This window comes from Alligator mississippiensis, chromosome 15 (assembly GCF_030867095.1).
Source record: "Alligator mississippiensis isolate rAllMis1 chromosome 15, rAllMis1, whole genome shotgun sequence".
Lineage (NCBI taxonomy): Eukaryota > Metazoa > Chordata > Crocodylia > Alligatoridae > Alligator > Alligator mississippiensis.
This window is the reverse complement of record NC_081838.1, coordinates 5,920,260-5,944,545: the sequence shown is the minus strand read 5'-3', so window position 1 is coordinate 5,944,545 and position 24,286 is coordinate 5,920,260. Positions and strand designations below refer to the sequence as shown.

Below are 24,286 nucleotides of genomic sequence, written 5' to 3'. Positions count from 1 at the left end.
AGGTGTTGTGCCCACCTGCCCTCCTACACGGTTACATCACCCCCGCACAAAGGAGGGAGAGCAGCTTCCTTCCTTTGCAGGAGGCTTTTATTACAACTGGGTGACGGCTACGAGGACACGGTACAAAAAAAATTTGGTCCATGAAAAAAACAATGTTCAGTTAATAAAAACAGTAATTTTGCAACAGCTGCACTTGCCTCCGCAGTATCCGGCGCCCTCCATGCGCACGTGCCCAGAGGCACCGCCAGCTGCTGCATCAGCCCTAGTGCCACGGAAGGATACGGGGGAGGGAATAGGGGAGAGGAAGGGTCGAGTCTATTACTCACATACACGTAGTTACACAGACACAGGGGCTAGGGCCACCCAGGCTCCCAGACTGGCAGCAGCCTCCCAGCTATGCCAAGGCAGGGTGTGCGCGCAAAAGGGGTGTCAGCATCATGATTCTGCAGCTATCTCCCAGAGCGCGACCGACTTCTGAGTCCACTTGCTTCACTGTCCCATATTCAGATCCAGGTCAAAGAAAGCCACTCCCTTCCACCCCGCCACAGTCCCGAAGGTGAGGCTGAAGCGTGGCACTAATTCATCCCCCCAAAGAGACAGCAGGGCTGTCATGTCCCAAGGGGAGAAAACCTGTTTGCACATTCCTGACTCATCACCTGCCCTGCACCTAGTGGGCAAGACGCCGCAGGAGACCGGTCTCACCGTGACAGAGACTTCTGCTAGTTATTGGCCCGGGATGCGACTAGGGGCAGTCTGCCCCATCAGACTCCTGGCTCTGCGTGGAGCAGCATGTTTCTCCAACAGGCGGTGGTGCAGGATTCCCGTCTCTGTCAAAGGAGTGACCCTACTGCTCCTGCGAAGCCCAGCTACGCCGTGAGAGCTGTAGCTGCAGCAGGGAGAACAAGTGGCCACTTCACACTGCACATCAGCAAAACCCCTGGCGTGCAAAGCCACACCTCTCCACTGCTTCTCCATCCCTGGCTGTGCCAACATCTCATCCCACAGGCTTGCGGAAGCCTGGTGAGCAACAAGGAGGGAATTGAGACATCCAGGGACGGAGATGATGGGAGAAGCTATTCTCTACTTAAGTCCAGAAACCCTTCCTCAAGAGGGCTGTCCTACAAGGAAGCCCAGTACAGGGAGGGAGCACCGTCCACCTGCTTCAGGGCATGTCACAGGCAAAGAAGGGAATGGCTACAGATCTTCTGTCTGTATGGCAGACGGTGTTGCCCTGCCAAGAGGGATTCCAGCCCCATGTTCTCTTCTGTGCAGTAACTAGATCCCAGCTTAGGGGGAAAAGGGCCAGGATGAGTTTCTGAACGCAAGAGAAAGTTAAGTCCACATCCATTCTGGATACCAGGGATATTACAGGCAACCGGTACATAGGGTTTGGCCCTCGGGAGCTCTGGGATTGACCCAGCAAAAAAGTCAGGAAGGAAACCAGGTAGAAGCGTGCAATCCTCTGAGCTGCCTGCTCGCCACTTCCTCAAAGGGTTCTGGAGCCGCACCAGCAGGGACTGTGCGAGGGTGGGTCGTGGCTGCAGGTCTCTGTGCTGGAGTGGGGTTGTGTGGGCCCTAACAGTGAACTGCAGTGCTGAGTCTCCACAAGTAGCTGCAATGCCTTCTGGTCGACGAGGAGTGGGGCTGCCTATGTGTTACGGATTCCTAGGGCCTGCTCCAGCTCCTGCCGTCTCTGCTGCACCTGTAGAAGCAGCCAAGGTCTCAGCATTAATACATTTGCAGCCCAGGAGAGGCTAGACTGGAGTGGAACTGAACGCACAGCCCAACAGCACACACCCACTGGGGAGGGACTGCCTCTCCTCGCTGCTGCACTGCACAAAGGGGCTAGGGAGCAAGGAAGCTCCTTCATCCTGGCAAAGCCCAGAGCTAGGGAACAAGCTAGGATTGAAAGCAGAAAAGAACATGGGTGTATTTAGCAAACGCAATTGAGAATCGCATGGGGAAAACCTGTCCCACCTCTGCCAGACCTGCCTTGGATCAGAACGAGCGCTAAACCCAACAACAGCTTGACAGAGGTTCTCCAGCTCTGCTGCTTATTTACCAGCATGAAGAGACCACCCACAATGTAGCAGCATCAGGTCAGCAGCAAGTAAGGACTCCACATCCAAGCCACGCAGGCCAAGAGTGAGGAAGTATTAATGCCAGACCAGAGAGGCACTGGAGAGAGAGACGCATTAATCTTTAAGTGCTCAGCTTTACCAAGCAGGGGCAGGCTCCACCAGCTGGGGAGGGATCTGTTTGTGAAAGCTCACCTTGGAGTAGAAGTATCTGCACACAGCTTCCTGAGCCCACGGCTGGAAGTAGAACTCAGCTCTACGCTCCTCTTCTGGATTTCCAACGACGTCAGTCATGGTCTAGGGACAGGAAGGAGAGCAGCTCAGAGCCTAAAAACAGCCTTACACGCTCTGAAATATGCACACTTCCTTCCCTAAGCCCCTACCAATAGGTACAGCTCCTGAACAACCTTCAGCAGGACTTGGCCAACACCATCAGGTTTAAAACCTCCTCCTACTCCATCCCAATTCTAGCCTTGATTGCAGAGCTGCAAACTGTACAGCTGTACCTCCACACACAGGCAGCCAGAGAAGTCTTTATTTGACTTCCACACAAGAGGAAAAACGGTTTTTACCTTTAGATCCCGGCATTGTGACTGAAGCCAGTCATTGATGAAGCCCTGGGGGTCCCGGGCAAAGCTGAGCATGAACTCCCGCTGGGTCTTCAGCTGGTTAATGGTTTCTATTGTTTCATGGATCTAAGAGAGAAGTATAGCAATGGGATATTGTTAAACCACGGAGCACAGCTGACCCAAGAGAGAGAAGCACTAAGGGGGCCAGTATGTCAAAATGAAAATTACCGCACCCCCTGGTTGATATAAACTCGCCCAGTTGCCCCACCCGCCCTCCATGTATTAACAGGGCTCAGTAACACCCTAAAATTCAGATTTAGGATATCTGTAAAACTTTACTCTGATGCAGCATCCAACATTTCCTTGGGGCTAATACTACCAGTAAGCCTGACAACCTCCATAAGGTAGCTACAGATTCTGCCACAGTTTAAACCAAGGCACACGGCAATGAAGTGACATGCTTGAGATCTCAAGTAGAAAAGCTGCAAGGAGGACCCAGAACATGACTCCCAGCCCCCTGCTGCTCTAAGGACTGAACCAATTCCCCTCTGACCACTTGTTTCCGAACTTATTTTCTCAGTAAAGCCAGAGCGTCACCATCTGATTCAAGCTGTAGAAACGGTGGTGCCCTCTTCCAGACACCAACAACTATAATGCTGCGAGGACAAACCCATTTTGAAAGCTACAAGGAGAGTCTCTTGTGACACCTAGTGCCTGCGTTTCCACCCCACAGTGGAGAAAGACAGAGGCAGAATCCAGCTGTACCTTGTTATCCAGAGCAGCAATCTCCTGTTGACTGGCTGTGGACAGCAGGAAGGAATTCATCTGGGTTTTCAGGGTATCGTCCACTTCCACATCAATGTCATAGCAGGCTGTTTTCTTCTGGTCATTTGGGTCAACACTGGGGACATCACAGAGAAAACCAGAACAAGTGAGATGCTGAGAGCAGCATTTTATTAAGGTCTTAACAGCATGTGGCTTCCACCCTCCAGGTGTACGGGTAGGAACAACTAGGGCTGGCATTTGCACTGTGCTGGCTTATTGTATCCGAAGAAAAACATCAACTGATGCACTGAGAACAATTCCAGCTCCAGAAATGCATAGGTTGCTTTGCAGCACTGGGGACTGGGTGCTTGCTCTGAGTATAGTTGTTCAGAGATGATGCATAATTCTGGGGGCACTCCCGGGGCACAGTGTAAGGGAAGGCTGCAAGAGAGGACGTTTTTCGGAAGAGACTTGAAGCCCGAGTGCAGAACCTTGTGAACTGGGAAAAAACAGCCGCTCCCTGAACACTTGGCAGAGTTAATGAAACATGAACAGGTGCACAAAAAGAAGCTGGTACTGGGAATTAAACCACAGCAACAGACATTTCCCCCATGCAATTTTATGCATCCTCCCTTCTGTCCAGAAACACTGCCCCAGGTAAGCCAGTCTCACCTGATCACATGGTTAATGATAATTGGCTCTGGAGGCATGAGCAAAGCATGCAGTCTTTGGGGGATCTCTGAGAACTTCATTCGTTGAGACTCAAATATCTGCAACAGAGAGAAAGCTGGAGGTGGGAAATATGCAGCTTGGAGAACTGCAGGAGCCAAAGGCATGAACTTCCCCAGGCTCCCTGCCCCAGCCATGGGGCACCTTTACCTGCTGGAGGTACTTGTCACAGATGACATACTCCCGTTCATGGGGGTCCTGCAGTTTGTGGGTCTTGATATACTGCCACAGTGCCTGAATGATCACCGGGCGGGTCTGGGTGTGTATCCCCAAGAGACGGGCCAGGCGGGGGTCCAGCTTGAACTGTGGAGGCTGAGACAAAAGCATGACAGAGATGAGAAGATGCGGGCTGTCCCCTGGCTCTGAGCTGCATCATGTAAGCCTGCCTACCTGGTAGTCCAGCATCAGGAGGACAGTGCAGCGCACATTCACATCACCAGGCCTCTTCACCTGGAAGCCATCCGTCTCCTGGGTAGTAGCAGTCCTGTGCCACTGCAATGAGCAAACCAGGGAGACAGCTTGACTTACGGACACACACTGCTAGGCGACTGCCTTTGCCCCCACTGCCTGCCCAACAGAATGCCTTTCTATACACTGCCATTTACAGATGACTGAGGTCCCTCCCCACACAGATCTCGTCCGTCTGGCTTTGGGCAATCTCTGCCACGTGCGCTGCATTTGGCCAGAGAGCACCGAGACCACGCCAACATTCCTTCTGAAAGGAGGACAAAACCCTAGCCTTGGGGCTTAGAAAGTCCACCAGAAAAGCAAACAGATAACCAATTTGCTCAGCCTATCTTCCAAGACGGGGACTGAAAGAGTTTGGCTTGTTTGCTCTTGCAAAACAAATGCCAAGTAGAAATATGACGGCTACAAATGCAGCAGGAGACAAAAAGGCTATTTAACCTAAGAACAAATGGGTATAAACTGGCCATGAATAAATGTAGACAGGAATTGAGAAAGCTGTAACGTGTCAGAACAATCAATTGGTTTGGAACAGCCTTCCACCGGGAGCAGAGGAGGCAAACAAGACTAATGGCTGTAAGATGGAACGTGATACAACCTTGTGCCCAACACAGCAGAAGAGTGGACACGATGGCAAGGAGCCCTTCCGGCCCTGTGTTCAGAGGTAAACTGTGCACAGAAATCCCTCAGGACCAAGACCCTCAGTGGTGACAGCAGGGCAGGACATACTCTGCTGCCTTCCCCGAGTTATCAGCCTTACTCCGAGTACGGAGAAATGGAGGACAGGCACTTATGCTGTGTTATGCAACAGCTACTCGTATGGACAACAGACTTCATCCACTGCCTGCACTGTTACAGATCTGAGGCGGCTGAGCCAGGTGGCTAGAACTGAGAACACACGTACACGACTGCCACGCAAGTGCTCCATGATCCCGCAGCATCATGCTTTGTAGTTCGGCACTTCTCACGCTCCAGAGGCACACTGATATTCTAGTAATGATTTGTAGTTCAAAGAGGAGCTACCTTTCATCTCAAGATTTAAAGAGATTCATAAACTATGAAAGCTGCAGACCTAAAAAATTCATTCTCTTCTGCAACAGGCACCAGCCCCCACTCAAGATTTAACTCGGCATCCTTCCCATTTCACAAATGTTAACAACATGTCCCAAACTCGCAACAAACCGGCAGCACAGTTAGGATCAACCTCTCGAGTTCCTGGCCCACCCCTTTGTGCCAGCCCCTAGACAAAACCACATCTCCCAGGAACAAGACACGCACCTCCCCACTGCCAACACTGCAGCCCTCCCTCAGGGACAGTAAGAAGGACAGCTCACCTCCACCAAGTGATTGTCTGGGCCATACAGGTCTTTATCCAGCTCGATGACCAGAGACTTAAAGAAGGATGAAAACTTCCTTTTCTGTTTGGTGGCATCATATTTGGACAGAGCTGACTGCAGCAGCACAGAAGAGGAAGAGTGTCATGGCTGCCCACCCCAGCCATTGAGCATACATAACAGGGCTGATGAAGATGATGACCTGAAGCCCACAGAACACTTGCCTCTTTACTGTGTGTTTTATCCCTTTCCCCATAAATCTGCCTTAGAAACATCCCTATCCACAGGCTGGAGAACCAGGCACGGCTCTCTTACCCTTACCCTCCCCCAACAGATTTCTGTTTCATTCTTACTGAACACCAAGGAGGCCCCTAGTTACAGCCTCAGCCTCTAAAGAGCTGGTCTGCCCTTGCAAGTCCAAACCTTTTAAATCACAACCCACTAGCAAGGGACTCCCATCTTATGCCCACTCAACCCACATTATCCGAACACTGATGCACCTCCCTTGGCCTCCCAAAAGGAGCTGCAGCTCTCGCACTCACATCCTCTAGCAGACGTCCTTCCACCCTGAGCTCCCACGAGGCAACAGTCCCCTCACCATCCTCTGCATCCGACTTGGCCGGATTGAAAGTGTTGGAAATGAAGATGCGAAGCTTTCGTTTTTGCTAAGAAAGTATCAGCAAAACATTAATGGCAAAACCCTAAACGCTAAATGCCAATAACCCCGTCCATGCCATGCCCGCAGCCAAGACGCTTTCCCTCTGCCTTTCACCTCCCCAGCACGCTGCCATGTAAACTAATCCCACGTCTGGGCAAGACAAAGGGCGTAAGCCGCTCTCCTCCTCTACCTTAATGGGTCGTTTCAAGGCCTCCTGGATATCCAACCGTTTCCTCATGATCGTCTGGTCCAGTTTCCTTTCAAATGCCAGCAGATCCATGTAGGCCTGAGATTCGGGTACCAGCTCACGAATCTGCAGCAAAGCACAAGCCAGTCAAACACGCCGCTCAAACCGCTGAGAGCTTGGAGACTGCGCGCACGCGCCACACTCACCCTCTGAGGTAGAATTTTGTCAGCCATTTTCTTCTTCTTAGCGCTGCGTAAAAAAAGACACATGCATTAGGGTGGCAACCCCTTTGCCCCTCAGACCGGAAGGGGCTTTACCCTCAGACCTACAACTGTGTTGCGAGATGCTCTGGGTCATCCTTGGCCCTGGCCTCTCCAGTGCAGCTGTTATACTGTCAGCCCACGCATACGGCGCCTAGCCACAGCGGGGCTGGCACTCGGCTCCGGCACAGCAAGCTCTGCAGCACTGAGACCCCCCGGGTCTCTGAACATCTCCGGTCTCCCAGGGGAACCAGGGCTGCACTGAGCTGGGGGCAGTATTTTACTTTGGTACAAAGCGACTCCGCACTCTTGATTTAACATCGATTGATAGATTTTGCAGTCAATCCTTTTCTCAACCGACGGATAACGTTGGGCTGCCACCGCTCACCAAGGCACAATGACTGCTATGAAGTTAAAAAAGAAAAAAGCCCAACCAACCCAGAGCTGCCCTTGCTGTACCATCTGCGTACCGTTATTTCTACCTAATTCGGGGGCGGGCAAAATACGGCCCGCAGGTCCCCTAAAAAAAAAAAAAATGTACAAAATGAATATGAATCTGCTCCTGGCTGCCTGTCAAAGATGACAGGAACCAGGAGCAGTAGGACCCAGGGGAAGCCACCGGCAGAACGGCACAGCCGCAGCAGCAAGTCCCACCCACCCCGAGCCCCAACGGGAAGGGGCTTCTGCCCTCGAGCTGCTCCTGCCTCCCCGCGCCCCGGGTAACACAGATGAGGAGGAAAGGGGGGGCGGAGAGAGAAAGGGGAGGACCGCAGGCATCGCCCCAGTCCTCAGGGGCTCCTGGTGGCAAAGCTCAAGGGTGAGGACTTCTGGTCCTAAGGTGTCAACCAGGGACGGGGCAGCGACAGCTTGCCAAAACTCGAAGCGCGGCCGGCCCGCCGCCCGAAATCACCGCCCGCCGCCACCCAGCGACCCCACCCCCACCCCCGAGACCGCAGCCTAGGCAGGCGAGCGCGGCTCCCGCTCGCGGACACGGCTCCGGGCGGGCGCGGGGGCCCTTACTTGTGGTTGCGGTTCTGCACGGCCTGCTGCTGCACCTGCTGGATCTGCTGCGGCGCCGGGCGCTTGCGCGACTGGTCCAGGCCGGCCTGGGCCATGCCGGGCCGCACCGCGGGGCTCCCGCCGTAGCCGGGCGGGCCCATGGCCGGGCCCTGCGGTGCCAGGCGGCTGCCCGGCAGCAGGCCCGGGCGCTGCGGAGACAAACACACGGGCCGGTCGGTGGCGGGCCCACGCGCGGCCCGGCCCCCCCGGCCTCCCCTCCCCCCCCCATACCGGGTAGGCGGCCCCCGGCAGCGGGGAGCGGTAAAGGCCCTGGCCCGGCGCCGGCCCCATGCGCACGGGGGGCCCCGGCGCGCCCGGCCCCAGCGCCCCGGCCCCCGCGGCCGCCCCGCCGCCGCCGCCGCTCGGAGCCACGGCCTGGAAGCCCGCCCGCGCCGCCATCTTGTGCCGCACAAAGGGGGCGGCGGGAGGGGCGCCGCGCCGGAAGCGGAAGCGGACCATAGAGCGCGGCGCCGAGGCGGGGCTAGAGCGCCCCGGGGGCGGCGGCGCGCGCCCTCTGGCGGGGCGGGGCGGGGCGCTTAGGCAGGTCTTCGCGGTGGCGGAAGGAGCAATGGGTGCACGCGGTGGAGGTGGCACTAGGCCGGCAGACAGCTGGGCTCAGGTGACTGTCCAGGCTCCTCTGGGAAACCTCCAGGGTAGGGGACTGCACACCTCCGGAGGGAGTTTATTCGGGACACCCGGGCTGTGAAGGAGTTTTCCCTGCTATTAAGCCTGAAGCGGCCTTGCAGGAGTTTGCACCCATTGGTCCTGGTCTTCGCGGGGGTTGTTCCCCGAGCTCCCGCTGCACTCCTCTGAGATAGCAGTAAGCCGCTATCAAGTCGCCTCCCCGCCGTCTCTTGAGACCGAAGTCCCTCCGCCTCTCCGCCTCTGGCTTGCCTTGCAAGTCCCTCATCGTAGGGGCGCCTCTTCTCTGGACCCGCTGGAGTTTTTCCGCACCCTTATTGCAGCGCGGCGCCGCACCGTGACAGCGACCGCGGGCTGCAGGGCCACGGCCGGTGGCAGCGACTGGCCCCCCCACAGCAGCCCGGGCAGGAAGCTGGGGCGTCTGTGCCGCGCCCTGCCCGTGCGCTGGCCCAGCCCGCAGGCCCTTGCCCCTTGCCCGGCGCGGGTCCCTCTTGCCTCACAACCCAGGTCCCAGCTCCGTGCCGAAATGCTGACATGAGGTGGAGGCTGGTGGGAGTGAGCTGTATCCTTCGTGCCGCCAGGGACCGTGCGCAAAGGCGCGGCGCGCCCTTGATGGCAGCACTTGCCGACGGCTTGCGTGCCGCGGCCGCGCCGGTCCTCAGATCGCTGCGGTAGCCCCAGGAGCGGGTGCGATCCGCTCCTCTCATTGCTATGCTATGCCTGCACTTGGGGTTTGCTTCACGGCTGGCTCCAGTTCATTTAGGTCTGTCAACTCCTTTCAGAGGATGTTGCTTCTACCATTCCTCTCCTAGACAAAAACCGCCTCTTCCTGGCCAGCCTAGCCCCAGCCCGGCCCAACAGAAGTGGGTCACAAGCATAATTTATATGCACTGCTCTTTGTTCCAGAGAAACACTCGGCTGAAAAGGCTTTTGGGCAGAGCTCTTGTTTATGTCCCAGTCTGCACAGTACACTTGGTCCTGCATGCACAAGGGCTACTAAGTCAGACAAGTGAGACAGGCTCTTCCTTCAGTGTCAGGTTCTTGCCCCAAACCGACCCCGGTAAAAGGCTAGCGGGCTCACGCTAACAATGGGAAAAGTGTGTTTCCTACACGCTTGAAAACAGACTCTGCTTTTGCTCAAACCTCCCCAATCGCTGACTCGCCGCCAGAGGACAAAGCCAGTAAATAGTTGAAAAGATGTCCCTTGGACTGGAAGTGCTTCCAGCAGCCCCTCCTTTGGGACCCCCTGATCTAAGTGAGCTGTTACAAAAGCACGCCTGGAGTCTCTGGGCCTCTCACAATCTAAGCGTGCACTTAGGGCAGGGCCGGAGCTTGTTCTCGCATCACGGCCCCGCTCCACGGCCGGCTGAGAAGCCCACCTCAGCCCTGCAGGGAGCCCAGCCTGTGTGCAGTGCCTACCCGCCCCTGGGAGATTGATTCCTGCAGCCCAGCAAGAGAGAAGAAGGCTGTCTTCATGATTTATACCATCCTTTATATCATTGCTAAGAGTAGCAGGTTTGATGTACAATGCATCTGTCATCTTATTGTGCTTCCTATGAAAATGTGTGTACATAGTACAGATACCAGAGATAATTCAACACTTTATACACTTGAAGGCATTCAGAGATCGGTAACAGAAAATGGCACAATATCAAGGCCTAAATGCTACTGGATGGGTATCTACACTGATATGGCGCATATAGAGGTATATATATATATATATGTACATATATATATATAGTAATATATATTATATATAAGAAATATAAAATGAGGATGATTATAATAAAAACAGACAAACAAATAAAAAAATTGTATGCCTCAACAGGTGAGCATCGAGGTCAAATCCAAGCCCCATCTTTAAAAGCTTTAGAGAAAGAGAGAGAGAGGGAGAGAGAGAGAGAGAACAAAACCAAAAAATAAAATGAAAAGCAACAAAACTGCAAGAAAGATCCATAAGAAAATTTATGGACGTGGCCGACCCATTTGTCTTCAGGTGACTGCAGGATACAAAGGACTGACCCCCCCAATTCCTAATTTTGGTCAGGACATGGAAATAACAACAATAAAAGTAAAAGAAAGATTAAAAAAATAATAATCATCATTAAAAAAAAGACTTATTGCAAAAGCTCTTAAAGATAAGTAGCACTTTAGCCCGGCAGGGCCGTTGCTGAACATGGGGCAGAGCTCGACAGGGCTGGAGCCCAGTGTCGGGGGCGACGGGAAGGCTTTTTCATTGACCGTGGAACAAAACAATTGAGGTTTCCTGGGCCGGCAACCCCTGCTGCAGCGGTATTTGTGACAAACAGCTGCAGCCCAGCAGCCTGCGGTGGGTCTGGAAGGAGCGGTGGTCCATGGAGGGGGCCTGGCTCCCTGAGCACAACCCCCTCTGAGGGCAGCCGGCCAGCAGAGGCCCCAGGGGACCCAGACCCAGGACAGCTGCTGGCCACTTCTGCACCAGACCGTGCCCAAGCCCTGTGTTTCCAGGAGCAGCTGTTGCCTGGGGGAGCCTGGCTGCAGGGACAGGGCAGGTGTCCACCCCCTCCCCAAAGCAAAGAGCCCTGTACCTCAACACCCCCCTCCTGCGGTAAGACTACTTGGCGTGGGGAGGGCGGCTGAGGCCCGGGCTGGGGTGTGCGCGTAGCGCCTGCCCTGCTCAAAGCTGCTGCCCCGGGTGCTTGGCTCAGTCCAGGGTGCCAGCGCTCCTGGCTGCAGGCGCTCCCGGCTCCAGACTCGCTGTTCCAGGAGCGTGGTGGGCTTGTGCGTAGCCTGGCAGAAGGGGCGCAGAGCCCCGTACTCCCTGGGGGACGAGGATCTGGGCAGGCACCTGCCAGCATGTGGCTGCCCTGGGAAAGCTGAACCAGGGCCTTGTTGGGGGGGTCACACCTGTGTCCGGCTGCTCCACGGGCTGAGGGGCAGCCTGGGAGCAGCTGGGCTGAGAGGCCATGCTACTGGGCAGGCTCCCCCTGGACCACCACTGCCTGCGCGGTAACGGGCATCGCGGAGATGTGGTCAGGCCCCCACATCCCCTGCCCACCCAATGCACTCGCCCCTGTGCAGGGGGCTCGTCAGGCAGTGGAGAGGCCCCTTCCGCAGCGACTTCCCATCCACCTGGGGACTGCTTGAGGGCAGAGCGGCTCGAGGCCCCTCGGGTTCTTTGGAAAGCCCTCCTCCACCCCTGGGGCCAGCCACAGTGGAGGCTGGGAGGGGGCCTCAGCCCTCTACACCGTGGGGGCTGGGGACAGAGACCTCATAGGGCTGGGGCAGGGCAGCTCATGCAGAGGATGGCGATAGAAGGACTAGAGCGACACTAGCTCACGGAGGGAGCTGGCGTGACCTCGGCTCAGCTCGCAGCACCGTGCACGGGTGCACTGGAGGACAGCGGGCGCGCTGGGCACAGGGCAGAGCCCTTCCTATGGCAGCAGGCTCCCGAGGACCCTATACTCAGCGAGACACAGTGAGATGCGCTGGGGCTGACACAAGAGCGAGAGCGCTCTGGCTGTGCCCAAGAGGCAGCAGAGGCGCTCGGGGGTCAGCTCTCGCCACCCTCTTCCACCTGCCCCAGGGATGACAACCTGGAGCATCCTGCTGAAGCAGGGGGGACCCAGCCCAGCACCCACGGGGGCTGCCTCCTGGGTGGGAGCAAGGCCCTCTGCAGAGCTGGCTCAACTCGAGCAGAGGGACCAGGTTCCCTACACCCGACCTTGCCTCCCAGGGCTCCCCGTGGAAGCAGGATGGAAGGGAAAGCAGGCAGACAGATGGATGGATGGGGAAGGGGGAGGGCCTCCTCCCCCTGGTGCCTTCGCAGCCACAGAGCTGACTCTTCCTGGCTTCTGGGTTCCTTGCTCTCTTTAGTTAAAAACGAAGGGGGAGGCGAGGGCAGGAGCGGGGCAAGGCCTGGGCCCAGCCCGGCGTGCGGTAGCTCCCCGCAGGGCGCTGAGGAAGAGACGCCCCCAGCGTCGCGTCACGGTGTAGCTGGGCTGGCATGTCCAAGAGTCTCTAAACTAGGGGTGGGGAGGGGAGCAGCTGCTGTGGAGTCTGTATCCAGGGTCAGAAACCAACCCAACACAACCATCTGCTGCCTGGCCCAGCACCGAGGCCATCGTTCTTGTCCGTGTCCCACCGTGGCTAGGAGCAAGGTCCCTAGGTGTGTCCCCTCCGCTGACGCTCCCGGGGAGAGGGGCAGCTCTCCAGAGGGCTTTGGTAGTGTTGGTTGTACATCCAGACGTCGAGTCAGCAGGTGAAGTCCTCAAAAGTGCCCCGGGTTGAGTGATGAGGTAGGATGTTGGCTGCGTATGTCATGCCAGCTGGGTGGCCCCTTATGCTCTCGCAGGGGTTCTGGGCACAAGGGAGAGGCAAGTTAGGAGCATGTGAAGACAATCCCAAACCCCCCAGCAATGGCAACGCGAGCACTGCTAGAGAGGGAAAGGTCCTTAGAGGGGCAGCCCTTCAGTGCCCTGATGCCCCCGCTATGTGGGCGCTGGAGGGTGGAGGCTAACTCTGGCCGAGCCCCGGGCACCAGGGTGGGGCCTCGAGTACTCACGTGGCGCTTCACATCATCCATGCTCAGAGCAACGCCCTGGTCCGCGTTGTTCCTTCTGTGGTTCTTTCGGCACTTGCCCCGGCGACACAGCTTGTGCTTTATAACCTGGGGGCAGCAAGAGCATCTGCTGGCTGAGACAGCCCCTCTGGACACGAGCAGCCCCGTGCTCTTCAAAGCTGGGGAAGGGCCAGGTCGCCAGCGATGGGACGTCTGCGACGGGAAACGCACAGGCCAGATCCTGCTTGCAGCAGGGGATCCAGCGTGACTCCACGTCCTGCACGCGCACTGGGAAGGCTGAGAGCACAACCCCACAGCACCAGTGTCTGGGTAGGAAGGGTGGGATAAGAGTATGGTGGGAGGGATGTCTTCGCAGGAGACGTTTGGGTCCATAAGGATTGGAAGAGGAGCCCAAGCTTGGCAGAGGCCCAGGGAGTGGCAAAGCAGAAAAGCCCAGGCTGACGCGACGGGGCTGGAGGGTAAAATCAGGCGAAGAGCGGCCGGCAGGCAGGCAGGCAAGGGACATGGAGCAGGGGAGCAGCTGCTCTGGGCAAGGCAGGGTCTGGGCAAGCAGGTTGGCAGGGAGGGGACCTCTGGGGAGCGCTCTGCTGCACGGCAGGGAAGGGGGCTTTATCCCCCCGTGGCCGACCAGGCTCCAAAGCCAAGGAGAAGGGAGAGCGAGGCAACTCACCTCATAAACATAATCAACCAGCTCTAGCACAGTCAGGATACTGGCCCCAATAAACAGCCCCATCTGCCCACCAATGTCACCTGCAGAGGAGAGGGGACGAGAGGCAGTCAGGGGGGAGCAGCAGGCTCTGCTCCCAGGGGCTGGGTGACAGCAGGGATGGAAGCAGAGAAGGAGAAAAGAAAGGAGGTGGGAGGGAGGAGGCGGCAGCTGCACCTGTTGTAGTGACTCATTTGCCTGCAGCGACAGGCCGGATCCCTCTGCCGTTAGTTCACACTAATCTCGTTAGCACCTGCCTGTGATGGGGACCTTTGCAAGGCCAATGCCTGGTAAGATCAGCTGGGGATTGTGGGCCTGACCCTAGAGAAGGCAGCGGTGGGGGGGGCATGTGCCCCAGAAGAGGCAAGCCAGGATGGCCTGTGACCCACTGTGGACAGGGACTGTGCCCCGGGGGGGGGGACACCACCTATCTTGGGTGCTTCCAGTCCCAGAGGTGCAGTGTGAGTCCCCACAAGCTGCTGTGACTGCACGTGCACATCTCACCCGACTGCCTGTCCTTTATCTGCAGCCCTCCGCCTCCCCATGGCTCACCCGCTGCTCCACAGGCCGTGGTGGTCCTCAGCTGAGGCTGGGTGCCCAGGTGACACAGGTGCAACTTGGCGACCTTGTCCCACAAGCCTGTTCCCTGAGCCCAAACCTCGACTGCTCCACACAGATGGAGCGGATGAAGCCACCGGCGTTTTCTAGATCCTTTATTCAAAGAACCCAAGTGTCTGGAGGCTGAGGAGGGAGCCTGGTGCGAGCGGGCCTGGCTTCTGCTGCTGCCGAGCAGGCTGGTGGGTCATGCTGCTCACAGCACTAGGGTCCCCAACTGCCCTCCCTGCCCCAGATCTCGCTGCTCCCCACAGCCAGGCAGGAGGCAGAGCCCGTAGGATCCCTGCTGAATGGACCCTTAGCACGAGCTAGGCTGGCACTGCTCAGGAATGAGCGCAGGCCTAGTTGTGTCTCTTCCCGAGCATGGCCACCAGCACCTGCAGACTCACCCAGCAAGCCAGCCACCTCGTAGGCTTTCTTCTGCTCAATGGTCTCGTAGTTCAGGGCTTCAAAGAAGATGTCCAGCACCAGGATGTTCTCTCTGCGAGAGACGGGTGAGAGGGGCATCAGAGCCTCTGCACACAGCAGCATGGGGCGTGTGAGCAAAGACCCCGGCAGGGTCCAAGGCCAGGGAGTCGGGTGCTCAGTCAGCACCAAGCCCCCTGCAGCTCTGAAGACAGGGCGGGCACCCACCGGAGGAGTCAGTGGGAGGCAAAGCCCTGCTGGCCTGGGCACCCCTCAGCTCTGCCCAGCGGGGCCACACAACCAGCCCCTGCCTTTCCTTCTCCCCGCAGCGTACCCGATGTACTGTTCCGACTTGTTGTACTTCTTGGCGAGGTACTTGGCCGAGGCCTTGCTGGGAATCTTCACCATGGACAGCTCCTTGCCGTAGCGGGTCACGTTGCAGGGCATCTCACAGATGCAGTAATCGTTGTCCTTCTCCACCAGGAAATCTGGGAGCAGGAGATGGAGAGAGACAGAACGGATCGAACCGCGGCAGCCCAGACGCTACCAGGGCCGCGGGGCTGCTTGCAAACCTCAGGCCAGCACCCCCTCGGGGTGACGACTGAGCTGGGGCACTCACGGAAGTGACTCGAACTACAGAAACTGTCGCCAGCTGCCAACCATGCAGATACAAGGAGAGGAAGGGGTGGAGATTGCCCGAGGGGAGGGGGTGGACGGAGGAGGGCAGAGGTGGGAAATACCGCACGGAAGGTCATGAAACAAAGTTCTTCATAAAAGTGTCCCCGCAGGTCGGGAGGGATGAAAGTCAAGGGGTGCTGGGGTCTGCTGTGGCTGAGTCCCCACTGCTGCCTGCCACGGGCAAGGCTCTGCCACAATCCAGGTGGCCACGGGGTTGCCGGCAGGTGTGGCAGGACTGGCAGCAGGGGTTGTTGGGTCTTTTTCCTCTCTTCAGGGGCTTGTGCGGATAAAAGGATCAGAGTCTACTGCAGCTGCCTGCTTGTGGAGCTATTCCTTTGGCTCATGCTTTTAGCGGTGATAAGATAAGGCTCACATCCCAAGGAAGGCCCTGGCAGGAGCACAGACACCATCAGGCAGGAGACCAGGGAGGCACCTTGGATATAACTAGAGCTTCTTCAGCCAATATGGCTTGGCGACATTGTTATGCTGTGGACAGCAAGACCCATCTAACACAGGGAGCGGAGATCAGGACATGGCTACAGCTTGGGGCTTCCTCCCACACGACATGTGGCCGAGGCGCTCGGGCCCCACAGGTGCCCGGGCAAAGGCCCGGGTCAGAACTGAACCGACCCCACACTAAGGCTTCTTGCACCTTCCTGGCATGTAATGAGGGTGGAGGTGCTGCAGGGAGGTGCAACTTAAGCAGGGCTGAGGACAGCTTCCAAGCGAGCTTCGTCCACCCTCCGGCTGCTGCAAGGGGGTTTCCTCACCCCGGCAGGAGCCGCGCACCTGTCTCCGGGCTAGAGGCCAAACCTGCAAGGGGGCGGCAGGGCAGGCTCACCTAGGGCCGGGTCGGCGCACTCCTTGTACTGCTCGGGGGTGCAGTATGGGGCATCGCCTGCAGAAAGAGAGAAAGAGCAACACCTCAGCAAGGCCTGTGCACTGGGACAGGACCCCAGCGGACCTGATCCAGGGAGCAGGGGAGATGCTGGGGTGCATGGGCCATGGTCTGATCTGCCTGGGGCAGGGATACTGACCCCTCGCAGGTATCCCCAGCAGGGCTCCAGACCCCAAGCAAGGGGCTGTATGATCTCCCCACCCGAGGACATGCCTGCCTCATGCTTTATCATTTTGGCAGGGGGTGAAGGTGCTGCCCTGGTCCAAAGTGGCTCTCCTTAGCTGAATGTGGCCCTGCTGGGTTGCTCTGGAGCTGCCTGCACTCCCCACCTGCCCTCAGGGGCTCACCAGGCATATGCACCATGCGGCAGTTGCAGTTCTCCACCAGGTAGCGGGTCTCGCAGTCGATGCGACAGGCCGTGATGCTGTAGGTATCGAAGAACTCGGAATCACCAGTGATGGCCTTGCAGTCGCCCCAGGGAGGGGGCAGGTAGATAAGCTGGGGGGCAAGAACAGGAGGCATGAGGACAGGGGTGCCCAGCTGTTGCTTGCAGAGCAGCACCATGGAGCAGGTGCCAGCCAGAGCACCCCAGGAGTACCCCGCCAGTCGCAGGCCTTGAGCCTGAGAAAACCCCATGGCAGGTCGCTGCCTCCACTGGATGGACGAGGACGCTGTTCGCGGCTGCAGCAAGCCTGGGCTACCACTTGGGAGTCCTGGCCCTCAGCCCCACTCCAGTGACTAGACCCCAGAGGCTGTTTCTGGCCCCACAATCACGGTATAATCCCTCCAGGCTCTGGCTGTGCTGCAGGACTTTCCTCCTCCCCTGGCAATACACACCATGGGGGGGATTTTCTGCTCTGCAAAGGGTGGGCAGAAGCAGATCAGGGGCTGCCAGGTCAGTGCCAGCCCGGGACTGGCCGTGCCCCTCACCCGCTGCTCCTGGCAGGACACAAAGGTCTGGAATCCTGGTGCTACCCCGAACCCCAGCTGGTCGATTAAGGGAGGCTCATCCTGGCTGTGGATTTGCACTTTGATCCCAGCTTCGAAGGAGGTCTCATCTGTGAGAAACAGAAAGGCAGGACACAGGTGTGCGGCACTTCCCACCGTGACAGCGCAGCCATGCCCTGGGCTCTCACATTGCAAGCTGCTTTGTGTCAATGGGCTGGATGGGGGAGCCAAGCCCAGAGCTGGGCTTGGCCCCTGCTTATGCTGCTGCAGCCTCTGCCTCGCGCCGGCTCCCCTGACTCTGGCATCACTCCAGGCTTGCAGGAGGGAGAGCAGAACGCCCTCGTTCTGGAGTGCTCCCACGCAGGCACCTCGAGCTGGAGACACCGCCTGCACGGGGCAGCAGGCACCGCTCCTCCCATGGCACTGCCGCCCTGCACGAGGCAGCGATGCATCTGGGGCACTGCCTGCCCAGTCTCACAGGTTCCTCTCCCTAATCAGGGCTGTGTGCCCGGGGACCCCCACGCCTTGGAGACTGGGGCACCAGGCTTGTCCAGGCAAGGGATGAGCGGTGCAATGGGAGGAGGGGGACGCTGGCCCGCACACCCATCCCCACACTATGGGCTTGAGCGCAATTGCTTGGGCTGCTGCTCCCTGGGACTGCAGCACTGGAAGTGGCTGGCACTATCCATAGACAAGTGATGGCTGCTTCATTTACATGGGTAGGCAGTTGCCATGGCAAATAATTGAGGTAGGAAAAGAAGGAAGGGAAAAGAGGCTGACAAAGAAGTGGGAGGGGTTGAGAAGATGGGGGTCTACGGGAGGGACACAGTGGGGAGGACGGGGGGGGAATGGGACACTTCTCCAGACAACTGCCCCTGCCCCGACTGGGGATTGCACGGGCTTGTGCGGCTGGCACGGACGCGTGGGGCAGGGGGCTCCTGGGCGGCCCCGTGGGCAGTGCCGGTTCCTCTCTGCGCAAGGCGGGGGCTGTGTGAGCACCGTCCTGGGGCCCGTTACCTGTCTCGCCCCAGATGGGCAGGTACTCGTCCTGCTGGATGTCCAGCATGATCTCCAGGCCATTGCCGGTGCCGCCCTTCACGGTGATGAGAGGGGACTTCCCGTCCTGCCCTGCGTTGAAGGTGTAGCACTTCCCGTAGCGTGTGAAGACCTGTTGGGGGGGACACGGGGGACAGTCAGAGCCACGGCTGAGCCCGCGGGCCATGCCCTCCCGCAGGGCTGGCTCTCCAGGCCTCTGCGCGGTGCGGCGCGGGCTCGGCTCGGCCTGTCACCAAATTCACGGCATGTGGGGCTGCTGGGACCGACCCCGGGGACCCATCTGTGCTGGAAACAGTCTCGCCACGCCGTAACCGTGGCAACAGCCCCGCGCAAGAGGACTGGCAATGGAAATAAGGCATCCATTGGCTGAAACCCTGGGCTGCCTGCGGGACGGCGCTGGGTCCCTCGCCCCAGGGAGGGCACACCGGCAGCTCGTAGTTACATTGCACTTGCTCACGTTCCCTTTGCAGATGCTCTGCTAATGGGCTCCGTTATGGGCACCGGCATGTAATTAACATGACGAGGAACACGGGAATGTGATGAGACTGCGGATCCTGCCTTTCATCTAGGGAAGCAAGAGCAGCCGGGAAACGCTGGCTGAGCCTCGCAGCCCCTCCTCCCTGGCCAGCCTCCATTGCTCGAGATGGGGACCGGCTCTGGGGGAGGCAGGGGCTCGCACCTGGGGACGATGCAGCAGAGCTGGGCCTCGGCGCCCCATCTGCTAAACCACCAAGCCCCGGCTCCACCTCCAGCTGGAAACAGAGCCAGGGGGCCCCAGCTTCCAGCCCCCCGCTCCTTCCCAGCAGCGCAGGATCCCAGGCTGCCTTAGCTGTCCCTGGAGCCACGGGCCTGGCGCTCCAGACCCAGGCTCACCCCACCCGTCCCCGAGCTCCAGAGCTGCCAGGGCCTGGCTGTGCCAAGAGAGCCCGGGCTGGATGCCAGGCAGCCAGTCTTTGGGGAGGCGCGGTGCCAGCTGCGCCCCGACCCCTCTAACCAGACAGGGATCCTTCCTGCCCCCGGTGCCCATCACCTGTTCCTGCCCCTCCGCCCCCAGGAGCCCTCCTTGCCCTTGCTGCTCCCTCCGTGACTCCGATCCGTATGCCAGCACCTGCCAGGACGTTGCTGAGCAGGGCGCATGCTGCCACTGCCCTGCAAGGGGCGCTGGAAACGGCGCGCAAACCCGAACTCTGCTGCCGCTGGACGTGTCTGGCCCTGGCGGCTTGAACTGCACAGAGGCCACCCAAGCCTAGCATCCCTGGTCCTTGCGTCTGCGGTCCCAGGGCAGCAGGGTGGCTGTAGCCGAGCGCAGGGGTTGCTGTGATGGCCAAGACCAGCCCTCCCATCTGCCTGTTCAGAGAAGCAGCTTCCCCTCTGCTCGCCCAGTGCAGGTGCTGGGATTCAGGAGGCACCTCCTGGTCTCTCCCTGGCCCCTGGGCAGAGCAGGGTGGGCAGCCCATTTCCCACGCCCACCCACAGCCAGACCCAGCAGCGCTGCCAGGGCCCGATTCACCCGCTCGACTCTTCAGGCGCAAGAGGGGCCTGGGCGCAGCCCCTGCGCTGCCAGTTGGGAGTGCAGCCGAGTGCCACGCACCGGCATTTGGCATCCCTTGGCCCTCCTCACATCCCAATGAGCTGCGCCCGCAAGGCGCTGAGGCCAGGGCACGCAGCCTCCTGTGCGTGAACTGGGCAGAGTCCCAGAGACACTTCCCTGGAGCTGCCCCTCGGCTCCGCTGCCCCCACGCCAGCCCAGCAGGGCAGGCCGGCAGTGCTGAGAACCGCAGACGCTCACACGCACCCGCAACGGTAAAAGAAATTGCTTTTGCAAAGTCCTGAGCCCCGGAGAAGCCCTTACCGGCAGGGGCCACCTTTCTCCTCCGGTCTCAGCCACCCCATCCAGCCAGTTGTCCACTTCCCAACCAGCTCCATTTGGCCTCCCTCCACCTCCCGACGGCCAGGTCCATGCATACTCCTCCTCCCCGTCTCCCTCCCCAGCATACACAGCATGTTGGCATCTCCCTGGCCTCCTCTTGCTAAGACCATCCGCCCTGGCCCTCCCTCCTGCGGGCCGGTGGGTCTTCAGCCAGCCCCGTCACCACCCCTGACTCACGGTGGTGAAGTTGTGGGGCCCACAGCGCTCGCCCCGGAAGCGACAGGAAAGCAGCATCTCCTCGAGCTGGTGGCCCAGCCGGTCCAGGAGGTGGAGGGTGTTGTGGCCCTGCTGTGGGGGCGGCAGGTAGTGGGAGAAGTCCAGCAGCTTCTCCAGCCAGCGCCAGCGCTCCTCTCGCAGCAGCTCGCGCGCCGCGGGCTCTGGCCGCAGCCGCTGGGTGAGCAGCCCCAGCCAGTAGCCGGCGAGGTGCAGATCGGCGCGGCCCATGCGGCGCAGCAGCAGCAGGTTGTTGTTGCAGATGGTGACAGCTGGGAAGGTGAGGTTGCGGGCATAGGCCATGTGCACCTTGGTGTGCACAGGCGAGGACAGCAGGTAGCGGATGCGGTTGGACGACCAGGTGAGCAGCAGGGCCAGCGAGGCCAGTACGGCCATCGCCCAGAACGCCCGGCGCGGGCAGGACAGCCGCCCTGAGAAGACGTACCGCAGCCCGTGGAACTTGGTCTGCTCCAGGAGGAAGGCAGCAACGTCCTGCAGGGAGCCCCGGTCCCTGCCAGCTGGCTCCATGTTGCGCCGGGCCCAGCCTGGCTCCCATCCCTCTTGGGGCCGGGCAACCCTCTTGGGCAGCGGTGGGAACATGGTGGCAGGAGACAGAGTTAGGGGCAAGAAGTCTGCACCCAGAGCAGGATCTCCCTCCCTGCCTCTACTCACCGTGGCTCTGCCTTTCCCGCATCTCCAGCTCCCTCCCCAGATGGCTCACGGCTCCGCTCCCACGCAGAGCGCTGGCAGGGCCCCCGGAGCAGACGGTCTGGAGGCAGCTCCAGCTCCCTGGAGCCTTGCTCCCATGTCGTTCCTGCCACTCCTGAGCAGCCTCCTGTCCCTTTCTCTGGGCGAGAGGATGCTCAATCCTGCCTGCAGCCTCCTCAGGCAGCAGCTTCCAGCACAACGGCTTGGTGACTGGGGAACTGTCTCCCTCTGGCAGCCACTGCCAGTGACTGCAACTCCCCTTGCCTCCGTGCACCCAGCATGGCAGGGTGGGACTGCAGTGGTTCACTGCTTTGTCTTGGGATACAGTGCGTGTGTCCTGGGAGAAGAGGGCTTCAGAGAGAGAGAGAGCGCAGACCGCAGCCCGCCCAGAGATGTGGCTGCAGGCGTGCGTGCGCAGGGACCTGGCTGCAGCCAGGGTAGGGGAGACGAGCCCGCAGGCGCTGCCTGCACTGAGTGGGAGAGATGCCTGCGTCCGAGGCATCTGGTTTCCCATCGACCACCTGGCAGGTGCCCCCCGTGTTCGCTGGTGGCTGCAGGGTGCCCTCCTGATGCCTCAGCTGTGGACCCACTGCACCAGGCCTGTCCTGGTTTGAAAGCACGGTCCCCGTGGTGGTGCAAGGAGGCTGCGGTCCCACTGGAGCCGGGGCTCTGGCAGACAGGAATGGTGCAGTCCCTGTGGGATGCTCTGCCACTTTGCCTGCCCGTGTGTAGTAGGGGCAGCAGCAGAGCCCAGGCCTCAGAGGCTGCCTTGGGACTGCCGCGGTGGTGGGGGCAGGAGGAATGGGGCAGCCTCCCCTCCACAGCCTGGATTCCTCAGCCTGCGGCCGAGGCCCAGGGCCCTGCAGCACCCTCGCGCCCTCCTCTGCCCCCACCTCCACCTGTCCCCCCCTTGCCCAGCACCGGACCCCTGCCAGGACACTGGGCCCCCTCCAGGGACCCTCCTGCCTGGGGGGCTCTGCTGACCCTCTCCAGCCCTGGTCTGTGCAGGGCAGCGCTGCTGCCTGCTGCCCACAGCGAGCGTCTGCAGCTCCAGCATGGCCAAGAGCTAGAGCTGCCTCTTGGGACCAGACGGGTTTGGCTCTGCCCTCCCTTTCCAGGCTCCATCTCACCAGCGCTCTGGCAGGAGGCCCCACAAGGGCATCCTGCCAGCCAGGACTCAAGGACTCCTCCTGGCGTCCAGCTGCCAGCTGCAGGGTTTTCCTCGGAGACAGCCGGTTGTGGCACTGCAGCCCCCAGCCTGTCTGTGCCTCCTGGGCTGGATGGCACTTGGATCAGAACAGGCTCCAAGTCCTCCCAGCCTGTCCTCAGGGGCTGCCACACCAAGCTGGGGAGATGCTGAGCTAAAGGAGGCTCCAGAGCCAGCAGAGATCTGCTGCGAGACCATGGGCTGCTGTGCTGGAGCAGGGCAATGCTTGCCAGAACCTGACACTTCTCATATTCAGCTCCGGAGAAGGGGATGCCGAGGAGGCACCCATCTTCTGTCCCCAGCCACCCCCTCCATGCCAGCAGGCTCCTCTCCTGGCATCCAGCGCAGCCCCTGTGCCAGGCGGCAGGACCAAGCAGACGAAACGGTAACCCCCAGGGTCACGGCACCCAGCGGGCATGCTGCTGCCACCCAGCAGGTTCCCGTGTCTGGGTGTCTGCTCTTCCTGTCTGTCCAACTGATCCGGCATAGCGGGAGACTCCTACTGTGCCCACTCCTGGGCCCCGGTGGGGCAGGATGGCTGGAGAAGCAGACGACTGGAACCCACACCCAACCCTAAGGAGGTCGGCTGGTAGCACGGGACATCTGCCCTCCAGCAAACCGCCACACAAAGCGCCCCCAGCGCCATCCTCCCTGCAACCTCCTAAAGAGGGCAGGTAAGAAACAGCTGCTGGGTTTCATGTCCACACGTTCGTGAAACATCCCACTCTTGTCCCAGTCCCTGCTCCCAGCGCAGTCAGCTGCATGCCCCATGCACGGTGCCCCACGGTGCCAAGGACGATCATTTCTGCAGCCCGGGGCTCCTGGCTCCCGGCTCCTCCGGGGGCACGGAGATTAGGCCTATATGGCCACAACACAACCTGACTAACTCAGCCAGCCCCGGCATCCCACAGCTGCAGCCCCCCGCTCTCAGCCTCCTCATAGCGAGACGGACAACCCAGGCTGTCCCCAAAGCGCCCCCACCCGTGCCTGCTTGACTTCTGAACAAGCGTATCTGTGTCCTCCTCTCCCCTCCAGCGCTGACCTTGCCCTGGTGAGAGAAGCCTCTGGGGCTGAGCGATCGACCAGCTATCGGGTGTCTCCTTGGCCCGTGCAAGGCGAGCGCTCAGGCGCACACAGCGTGCGGGAGCTGGGCACGTGGGATATTCCTTGTTAAAGGTGAGCTGGGAGGCAAAGACATTTTCCAAAACCTTCCAGACCCCCAGGCAGGAGGCTCCTTGCTAGGGCAGGGACAAGGACCTGGACGGACCTCTGGGAAGAATAAAGAGCACGGGAAGAGAGAAGTGAGGCACAAAAGAGCAGAGCCAAGCCGCTCAAGCCCAGCGCCAGGCTACCCAGGACTGCCCTGCTTACCATCCCTGACAGCAGCCCCTCCATTTAGGCTCAGGAATGCAAAATGCTGTAGCCTTGCCCAGGGCAGACACAGCATCCTGAGGCTGGTCCTTCTGCACTGGCCCTTGGGTAACCCTTCACAAAGCACAGGCTCCCAGCTTGGCAGCCCAGCCCCCTGCCTGGCATCGGCACCTCCCTTAGGTGGGCCGGGCCCGGCACTCCCTACCACTGGCACCCGATGCCTGACAAGCGGGACCAGCATTTC

The 24,286-nt window shown here is 59.6% G+C and overlaps 2 protein-coding genes across 6 annotated transcripts in view; both read right to left on the bottom strand.

Moving 5' to 3' along the window:
* Positions 1-69: 69 nt before the first annotated feature.
* SMARCD1 (SWI/SNF related, matrix associated, actin dependent regulator of chromatin, subfamily d, member 1) lies at positions 70-8,511 on the bottom strand. The gene is made up of 13 exons (XM_059718632.1): positions 8,336-8,511; positions 8,066-8,253; positions 6,992-7,034; positions 6,789-6,911; positions 6,483-6,605; positions 5,941-6,057; positions 4,532-4,633; positions 4,292-4,453; positions 4,085-4,182; positions 3,413-3,548; positions 2,651-2,773; positions 2,274-2,375; positions 70-1,702 (listed from the first exon to the last, which is right to left on the bottom strand). Exons 1-13 carry the CDS (start codon positions 8,501-8,503, stop codon positions 1,649-1,651), a joined length of 1,539 nt encoding a protein of 512 aa, XP_059574615.1. The 5' UTR covers positions 8,504-8,511; the 3' UTR covers positions 70-1,648.
* A 1,706-nt stretch (positions 8,512-10,217) lies between these two features.
* Positions 10,218-24,286, bottom strand: part of ASIC1 (acid sensing ion channel subunit 1) — a 64,653-nt gene continuing 50,584 nt past the window's right edge. For 4 of the 5 annotated variants that reach the window (XM_019497575.2, XM_059717922.1, XM_014603274.3 and 1 more), the window contains 9 exons: positions 18,575-18,725; positions 17,540-17,667; positions 16,957-17,107; positions 16,553-16,609; positions 15,368-15,521; positions 15,018-15,109; positions 13,978-14,057; positions 13,290-13,394; positions 10,218-13,084 (listed from right to left, as the gene is read on the bottom strand). In XM_019497575.2, the coding sequence (XP_019353120.1) occupies positions 12,980-13,084; positions 13,290-13,394; positions 13,978-14,057; positions 15,018-15,109; positions 15,368-15,521; positions 16,553-16,609; positions 16,957-17,107; positions 17,540-17,667; positions 18,575-18,725 (1,023 nt within the window). In that variant the 3' untranslated portion in view covers positions 10,218-12,979. Of the gene's footprint in view, positions 13,085-13,289; positions 13,395-13,977; positions 14,058-15,017; positions 15,110-15,367; positions 15,522-16,552; positions 16,610-16,956; positions 17,108-17,539; positions 17,668-18,574; positions 18,726-20,720; positions 22,333-24,286 lie in introns of those variants that run through there. The other variant, XM_019497572.2, reaches the window with a different exon arrangement.